At 43.4% G+C, this 9736-nt stretch overlaps 1 protein-coding gene across 1 annotated transcript; it reads right to left on the bottom strand.

The window, feature by feature from the left end:
* Window positions 1–7499: 7499 nt before the first annotated feature.
* On the bottom strand, window positions 7500–9133 carry foxl1 (forkhead box L1). The gene has a single exon (XM_076733389.1). It carries the CDS (start codon window positions 8984–8986, stop codon window positions 7808–7810), a length of 1179 nt encoding a protein of 392 aa, XP_076589504.1. The 5' UTR covers window positions 8987–9133; the 3' UTR covers window positions 7500–7807.
* Between the last annotated feature and the right edge of the window lie 603 nt (window positions 9134–9736).

Here is a 9736-nt window from a genome sequence, read left to right as displayed (position 1 = left end):
GTTGATTGGGACCCTCTGTCGCAGTACAATGTGCTGGACTGTTCCAGAGTTTGAGGTTTTGTCCGAGCTGCCTGCACTCTGCCATTTCCAGCTCTGTGTATAAATAAACAGCCGTCACGCTGGCTGTGCTCTGATTGGACACCATGTAATGAGCTGTGAAAGGCCAGTCAGCAGTGTCGCACCATGAACACCCACCTCCATCTAATTAATGCCAGACCTCAACACACATGAGCCAGTCATGCAACATGCCAGTCACCTTTTGTCACTTTTTGTCCACTTGTGGCTCAACCAGTGGAGGTTTTAAAACAGGTAAACATTTCCTTAGTTATGGACATTTTTAAAATTATTTCTTCAATGCATGTCGGGACATCTAGACACTTTATGAACTTCACCTGTGTTTTTTATGTGCCGTTGCAGATTTGTAAGAAAAGCAGCTGTGTAACTTTGTGGAAAATGCAGGGAGTGTAAAACAAAAGTGTTCCTTTGGTGGAAATCCAGGAAAAGTTTGTAAAAATGTTCCAAAATGCAGGAAAAGTTCCTGCCTGTGTACCAAAATAATCTAAGCTCAAAGGTCCACTCACCAGCTCTCTGAGCTTTAATTTGCTTCTCTACATTCAAATCTTATTTGAAGACCTTAAATGAAGCTAGTGCAGTTATTTCTCTACACTCTGAGGTCAAGAATGATCTTGTTGGTGAACAGTTTCCTCTTGTGTTTCCTCAAGATACATCAAAGTCATCAGCTGAGTAACAGTGTGGTGTTGGCTGGGTGGAGGTTCGATGGTTAAGGTCCACTTGTACCACATGTGTTTCGTCGTAGGCTTTATACAGAACATTCTGTGTCGTATGGATTTCATATTCATCCACAGATTTGCTGTTGTCATGTTTGATTCGCCTTGTGTAATCCTTTCTGTTTTGTTTGTTGCTTCTTCTATTTGTTGTATAACTATTTGACCAACTATTTAACCAATAATATCTAATATCATCCCTAATTCTAGCCCTGACTCAGGATTATCAAGGTGATCTAACATCAGATGACTTTCCTCAGCTCTGTCTCCTTAATGATAGATGCACACACAAACACAGGCACAGTCAGTGACACTCTGAGCACACACATAAGGTTCACTCATGTATTTTACAGTAGACACGCTAACAACACTGTACATACAAACATAACACAACTGATGCATTCACAGTCACTCTGACAATAACACATTCAGCGAACATGTTGGACTTGTACAAGACCAGCTGTGCAGTATAACACTGTTTTGTTTCAGATGAAGTGCTCAAATTAAATGTGTGTATGTTGGCCATGTGTGTAAGTGAAGACACAAACTCCATTGCAACACAATTCCTACTTTGCATAGACATTTGTGTGTGCGTGCGTGTGTGTGTGCAGAGGGGGCGTTGGCCCTAAGTGATGCAGCTCCACTTCTTCCTGGATTAAGTGTTAAAGTCAGGGTGGTCCCAGTCAGGGGGTGGTAATCCTGCTGCTGTGTACAAGTCCTCCTGACAGTCTCTGTATATACACACATACACACACATGCACACAATCCTCATGAGACTGAGGGTATTTATTTACAGTTCGTGAAAGCAAAGCTGCAGAGATGTTGAAAAGTTTTGATGAGAGCAGTATTTCACTGGCCAGCTGCCTCATCAGTAAAGCCGAGAATGACGCCATCATCTGCAGGACTGGAAATGTTTTGTCTTTAGGATTTCAGTTTTTAGGGAATGCTGCTTCGTCTGCAACACATTCAAGTTAAACATGAAATAAATATTTGTTTCTGCGCGAAACACTATTACATTGTATTTGTGTATTAAATATTCCGAAATAATCTCCTTGTTTGGGTTGACTGTGCAGCAGGTAGAGAAAAATAACCACAGAACCACAGATTTACAGAGCGCAAGAAAACTGACCAGTGATTTATTGTCTTTAATTCATTAGTGATCTCAGCTTCAAGGGCTGGAAGTCACACAGAATCAATCCAAAGATAAAACTAGAGAAGCACGTGTGCTTAGCCTGATCACTGGTGCTGCCTGATGTGATTTTTGGATGAACATATCAAATGTTTTTATGTGTATGAATCACATGTTAAACCTCACCGGCCATATAGTTACAGATGCAACTTCAGCATTAGCCTCTCCTGCATTATGGTATTAGACACATAAACTGTACATGTCAGCCTTATTCACAGTTATAACGCTGAGCAATGGAGTTTCTACTATTAACACGTTCTATGTTATAAATAGAATGGGGCTGAATGGGCCTGTGTAGCTTTAATGCATTATATATGTAACTCATAATAACCCATAAACAGTACATCATCATGACAGGCTTATGTTCAGCAGATCAGCGTGCAATACCAAGAACTGTAAAATATTAATGGAGGTTGTACAATGGCTGAGATATGAACAAAAGCTAATAATTCAAAAAGTATTACAGTTCTCGATATGAAAAGTCAGAACACGCACCCACAAAGAATTACACACAGTTTGCCGTGTGAATTGTGTTGGTATTTAGCATTAAACTACTTAATATAAAGAGGAGAGGAGGATCCAAGGAGTCTTAATAAAACCATTTGGGGGGGGGGGGGGGGGTTCTCAGGAACTATTTGCAAATGTATGCAAACATTGGTGATTGTGACTTCCTCTCTCTTTTTTAAACTAATGGGCTGGCTAGACTGGTAGAGTAGTCGAAGTACATAGCTTGAAGAACATATTGTGCTCCTGTTGGTTGTTTCACTGGGCCTTTACTTATCAGAAAAGCTGCGCTAATTAGACCCATTAAGGTGGAACTCATCTGTATTAAGTCCACCAGAGCAACTCTGACCTCCTAAAATCCTTGCAGAACTGTAGTTCGCATACGCAGACTGCTGCCGAATTAAAGATAAAGGCAAACTGAAGAGTGTTAGCAAGCTAATGTTCCACCAACCTCCCGAAATGTCATGTCCCCTTGTCACTGGAGGGATGAACAGGCAAAATATACATCAAAGTGCAATGCAGCTGCAATTCAATGCACCAACTACAGCCTAAGGAACAACCACAGGGTTTCTCTGACACAGCATCAATACAAGCTGCATATTGCAGAGCTGAGATTTATTGCAGGCCCGTTGCCCTGTGTTCAATTTCATGAGACTTTACAGGTGTAACTGTATATCTGCGTGCACACACGTACTGTCGTCTCCCTGTATGTATGTGTTAGTGTCCAGGTTGTAAACAACATCAGTCCTGATCTGGAGGACATTTGAGGCACATAATGATGTATAGAGCTCTGTGCCAGGAAACCTAACTTGATTAGCAGCTAATGGGGCCTGAACCAAGCCCATCAATCTTCATCACGGCCCCGCCCTCCCCCGGTGCTGAGTGTGTATTTGGACAAGTGTAGCCGGTTTATGTAGAGAGTGAAAAAATATAATAAACACTTGGATTAGGAGCCCTTTTGAACCAGGAAGCTTTAAACTGCCTGATTTAGCACTGAGCTGGGACTTGATTGCACATGAGACGGAGGCGACGACACTTCCCAGAGTTTCAGTTATATTTCTCTCTGTGTGTTACTATAGAGGCCTGTCAGCTCTGTCTCAAAATGAGTCATGATGAAGATATTTAAAGTCAGCTCAAAACGCTCTGAACTAATCTGCAGCTATTCCCCAAAGTGCCCCACACACACAGACTGTACAGGAGCTCCTCACTCTCCCTCTGAAAACACTGGAGCAAAGATTTTGTCTTTGTCACAAGTTAAACTGCTAAGAAAAAAATGTACTCTTACTCCAAAAAAATAACAAATCACAAGGTAAATAGTACAAAACTGTGCATTTGGACCCACTCATACAGTCTATGTTTTGCACTTATTTCACTGGCCTCTGCAGTACCGTGTTGGATTGCGCGGCTGATCTTTTTGCCGGATGACGGTGCGTTTTTTCAGTTTTGTTTCATGTACGATGGCACCGCCACTGCATCACCACACCGGCCTCCTTCAGACTAATGAGGCTGCATCTTTCATCACCACCCGCCTGCATGTCCAAAACGTGAGGAAACAGGAGTGTGGTAAAGTCATGCAGGGATTTTATTTCATTCGTCTGTGTTAGCATTTCCAAACATATCACAAGGTTTTAATGAGCGGATGAAGTTTGTCAGTTTTAGTAAATAATAATCTTTGTTTGAAATGAAGAAAAAGAGACATTCAGACTCAGATTATTCTATTTTTTAGATTTTAACTGATTTAACTTTCAGACTTTACTTAGTGATGAAGTGACTCATATCCTTATTTCCCTACTCTTTTAATCAAATTGGGGAAATAAGCCCCAAACAAAATCTTTTGCAATAAACAAATATCAAGAGCTTAGTTTCAACACTGTTTGTCAAAGGTGCCGAGCGTTTCTGCGTTCTGTATCAGTTTTCCCTGAACTTCTTCCCAGCTGGTCCGAGGGCTAAATTTAGTTTGACGTAATAATCCCCAGCATTTTCATCTAAATACTTGTCCATTTTGCTGCTCTCTATGACTGATCACTACAACAGAACAGTGATTCAACCTGATGAAAGCTCTTACGTTTGATGCTCTAAACACACACACTGTCCGGTGGGTCTTTTCCTCTGTCAAACAGGAAATGATGCGTTTTCTGTTTCTGGTTTGTTTGGATTCAGTAGAAGAAGACCTGGGTTTGAGCAGAGATGGCCGAAGAGAGAAAGGAGGATGAGCGTGAACGCTCAGTTTTACCCTGGAAATACTGTGACGAGAAAAGATGTGTGCCACTTTCTAATAAGACATCGTCTTTAAAAGGTTTATCAGTTGTAATTCTTGGCTTTGTCGGGGATTAATGTTGATTTTCTGCATTTTTTTGTGTGAAAATCAGAAAACTTCAAGAGTTAAAGAACACATATATAAGATTGTAACTTAAGGTAACCTTGCCGGCTTTATCTTACTACTTAATAGCTTTCAATCTTCAGCTGTGGTGTTGTTCTCTGTGTTCCCTGTGCTGTTTGTCTCGTTTCCTCTCTTGTCCTCTCTGCCCAGGTGTGCCACATCTGACTGAAATCAGTTGAGTGCAGCAGTCCCGCGTATAAAGTGCTTAAAGCTCCTGCTCCAGCATCAGAAGAGAGAGGCTTCTGGTGGTCGGGCTGCCTCTCGTCCTTGGACTTTGTGTCTTTTGGTCGTCTTGATTTAGTGTTTTGGTTGTTTGTCTGTCTGCGCCTTAATAAATCCCATGGATTTGGGTGTTTTTCTGTGGTTGGTTGGGGTTAGTGGTGGAGCATTGTTCGCCCCATAGGTCTGCTGAAAGGTGGGCTGTAGCAGTGATTAAACACAAGGAACAGCTTGCTTTCAAATTCAAAGCACATCTTTCTTTTGGAAACTGAAAAACAAAGGATGCATAAATGAGTATAAAATAATCCTCTATTAATCCCACAGCAGGGACATTTACATCCGACCATCTAAACAGACCTACAGCCAACAGATAGCTAAAGCAGCTGAGGAAAAAGTTAGTTTAGATTGCAGGATGCCTGAAAACAAACAGACTCAGACGACGATGAGATGCATTTAGTGTTTCTGAGTCAAAAAGTAATCCAGATCCAGACGTGTGTCCTACCTCCACCGGCAGGCTGTGCGTCTGGAGGAGAAGCACCAAAATCATATCTATGTCCCCGTTGGAGAGTTCAGACTGGTGCTAATGCTCGATGTATGTTAAAGATGTCTGACCGCAACCCGCCAGCACAGTTTGTTTTCTCAGATAACAAATAAAACTGCGAGCATTCTGCTTTTGTCTGAGCTGCTTTCTCATGAGGATCTTTTACTGTTCAAACACTCGCAGAGACCCTGACTGTCATTTATTAATCCCCTCAGCTTTCAGAGGACTTTGGAGATCTGTGGAGGATGAAGAGCCAGTGGAACCAATTACAGCGGTTCATATGTTAGTATGAAGTGCACCCAAAATACCACAGTGACTAAGTGCCAAGCCTTCAGCTAAACCAATACTTCTCACTTCTCTTCTTTCCTGTCCACCCTCACCCTCCTCTCCATTCTTTCCCTTCTGAGGTTTTCATCATGTTTTATTTACACGTCTGACCAAAAGAATCCTATACACAGGAAATGCTTGTGATTGTGAGTTCCTCTCCTCAAATGTGGGGAAGTTTATTTATTTCAACAAACATTCCTGATTTGCACAGCGTTGGCCTCGCACAGTCGAGCTTTTTCAGACGACTGCCTGTCCAAGCTGGAGGCCTATATTTAGACATGGCTGCTCTCTGTTTGTAATGATGCTGTCAGCAGGGCTCTTTGATTTCCTGCAGGTGTCATTCTACAGCAAGTTGGAGCTCGGAAAGGCTCATTTAGGACTTTCAGTGCCATCTTTACTCGATATGGGCGTAGGATTTAAGATAGTAGAGCAGGTAGCTGGAGAGTCCTTTTTTAGTGAGTGTATAGTGTGAAGTTTTTCACTATGGAGTGTTTTATCAACCTCAGCACATGGAGTTTGCTCAGTAATGAAAATGATAAGTAATGAGAGAAGAACAAACTTCATCTGTTGAGGAAGACCATGAAGTGTGGTTAGACACTTGGACAAAGCTAATAAGTTATGGGTTTTGTTTTGTTTTTTGTCAAATTCACCGGCTGTACTTGAGGATGAAGTCATTCTGTTGACTGGTTCATTCTTTAGAAGAATGCTGATCCAGGGTCAGCACCAGCAGTATTGAAATGATTTGCTTTATTTGTTTAGTCCACCTCCAATATGATGTGATTGATCACTTGTTTGTTGTTAAATTGACTGACATTAAACTGGTTGTTCATGGTAATTTCCAATGTTTTTTTTTAATCAATATTCACATTTTCATCATCAAGACAAGCAGCACTAATAGAAGTATGAGGACTGAACTACAGCGACACCTCTCACTTTCAGAGGCTTTTCCAGCAGATAATTGAATGTTGTCAAAAAAATCCGCTATCAATAGTTTCCATAAATATTTGAAAAAACGGAAATTCGTGACCAGTGTAGCTCAAGAATGATTTTCCTAATTACTGGAAGAAACCAGGACAGTGAAAACTGCAAGCTGAGGCCTTGTAAAGAATATCATAAGCTTTTTTGGAACTGAAAAGAAAACACGCAGGTGTGTCTGTCATCAGTTTCTTTGTTGTTCATAATAAACAACTTTTCATCTGCAAAACTTTGTCATTCAAACAGCATCTGTCTTCCAACAGTATTTCTGTTTTGACTCACGACGTAAAATAAACCATGCCGTCATTTTATTATCAAACTAAACTTTATTTTTGCACGTGAAATTCAGAGCAGAGTGGAATGTAAAATAGCATTTGAATACATTACTGAGTACTAAACTTTATTCTCACATTGGACAGTATCTCCACAGTTCCTCGACACTGTGCAGGCTACAGCGGCCCAGCATGACGTTCAAGATTCTTCTTTGAAATACGGAAACAAATTTTCTCTCATCATCATGAATGAAGAGAGAAATGTTGTATATAGATATATCACGTGACAGTGACAACCCCGTATATACTGTCACCGTTTTGTTTTATTAAGCATTAAATTGCGCAGCCATATATTTGGAGGAGCAACAGTTTGGGAATCAGTGAAAATAACCACAAACCTGACAACTGTGCATGCGTAAAAATGAATCTAAAAGCCTTCCCGTAGCTCTTTGCCAGTGTCTGAACATTACTGTAGATGATGAAGGTGGCAGTGATCCTGAGAAGAGCAGAACAGTGAGCTGTCTCATTGTGCATCATCATGCAAAGCTAGTTACAGACTTTACACTTTCACGGGTCCATGCGTAAATACATAAAAGTTCAAATTCAGAACTGTACTCATTTAAAATGCAGTACTTTGTCGGGGTAGCTGAGTGACATGTAAGAGCAGAGGGGGAATCCCATCTGGTACAAGTGATGCGGCCGACCACCCAGGACCACGGACGAACTGAAAGCGGGACTGTGACGCTCTGCGCATGTCCCCGTTGACAAACCGAGGATGCTGCTGCGCATTTCGTCTTCACTTTTCGATAAGATGCTCTCGATGCTAAAGCCTTTCAATTTATCACCACTCGCAACATTTCCTTTCGGCCTGTCCTGCGCAAGTGCAACCAAGTTTGTGTTTCCTGCGCAGCTGACCGCGCAGAGTGGACCTCTCTCTCTTTCTCTTCCGCTGAACGCTGACCTTCTGTCCTCTGGCTCCCGGCGGAGGGACGAGCCGAGGAGATGCGCACCGTCCACCCACAACGGAGCGTGTCTCGGAGCGGGACATGGTTCAGTCTGCGGGGCGTCAAGCCCCCTCCCGGTGGACATTAGGCTGTCCTGGTTGGGAGAAACTTTAAGTCTCTGTATGGGGGGATTTTGCGGCTGTTCCGCGTGGTTAAACTCGACAAGAACAGCTTTGGTGTCTGGTTGGGTCTCCATCCTCTCCGCATCCTGCCTCGCTGGTACCTCTGTCGTCACCGAGCCAGTCTGATGTTTCAGAGAGGACTGAGGGTCCCTGTATGGCACCGGGCCCTTGGTGCGCTTGTGTCCTGTGGCTTTCGAGTCCACAGCCTCCTGCTGGCTCCTCGCCTTCCTCTTCCTCCGGCGGTAGTTGCCGTTCTCAAACATATCCAGGCACTTGGTGTCCAGCGTCCAGTAGCTGCCTTTGCCGGGCCGACCCTTTTCTCTGGGCACCTTGATGAAGCAGTCATTCAGGGAGAGGTTGTGGCGGATGGAGTTCTGCCAGCCCTGCTTGTTGTCGTGATAAAAGGGGAACCGGTCCATGATGAACTGGTAGATGCCGCTGAGCGTTGCGCGCTGCTCCGGTGCGCTCTTGATGGCCATGGCGATGAGCGCGATGTAGCTGTAAGGCGGCTTCTGCGGAGGCTCCTGGCGGGCCGGCACGAAGCTCAAACCGGCCGGCACCACCCCTCCGCTGTCCCCTCCGTACAGATAGATCAGCGGAGGACCGGGGAGGCTCAGAGCTGAGGATGGCACTCCGAGCGACGATAGGCGGCCGTGGTAGAGAGTCATGACGCCGAAGTGTGTCCCGGGGAAAGTTGAGCCTGCTCCCGGAGCCCCTCTCCTCCACTGACTGACTCCCCAGCCTCATGAGGGCCCCAGCAAATGTTAATAATTGTTGTACGTTTGCTGTGTTATGTTGACTTTGCACTGGGAAATAAATTGTCCATCATAAACAGTCGGTGGTGTTCTCAGCCCACCCACATTAATTAAAATTTCATTGCGCCGAAACTCCCTCATGTTCCCCCCCTCTGTCCAACAACCAATGAGGTGCCGGGTTATTCCCTCATCTGTTTATAGAATTAGTCGCTTGATAAGTCTGCCCACCCAGGTTGAATCAAGCTGTGTTTATTTGGAAAAATTTCCGGGCACCCAATACATAAACGCACTGATGTGCTGTTTGAAATATCACGTCCACCCCTGACGCTGAGAGTTGCTCACACAGAGAGAACAAGCAAACATTGCCGGGTCCTCTCTGGGGTTTGCTGTGGGTTCGCTCAAATGAACACAAAGTGTATAAAAGGGAAAATAACTGAAACAGTTTGTTTGAGCTCTTGTCAGGATCTCTTCTTGTCTCCAGTCCAACGAAATGGACGCATGAGGGACTGTTTCTGTGTAGGAACTGATTGTATAGCAAACACCACACCGCATTTATTCAAAGAATATCTGAGGACGCAGCAACTGATGGATGGCTGACAAGATATTAAAATAATAATCACAATCGCACATGAACCACTATGAAAGCATTATTATTAACAGTAA

This window comes from Chaetodon auriga, chromosome 6, assembly GCF_051107435.1.
Source record: "Chaetodon auriga isolate fChaAug3 chromosome 6, fChaAug3.hap1, whole genome shotgun sequence".
Classification (NCBI taxonomy): Eukaryota; Metazoa; Chordata; class Actinopteri; order Chaetodontiformes; family Chaetodontidae; genus Chaetodon; species Chaetodon auriga.
Note: the sequence above shows the minus strand (reverse complement) of the source record. Positions and strands in the feature narration are given on the sequence as shown.

Coding starts and splice junctions, on each gene's coding strand:
- foxl1 (XM_076733389.1), bottom strand. CDS start 8,986: ATGACTCTCTACCACGGCCGCCTATCGTCGCTCGGAGTGCCATCCTCA.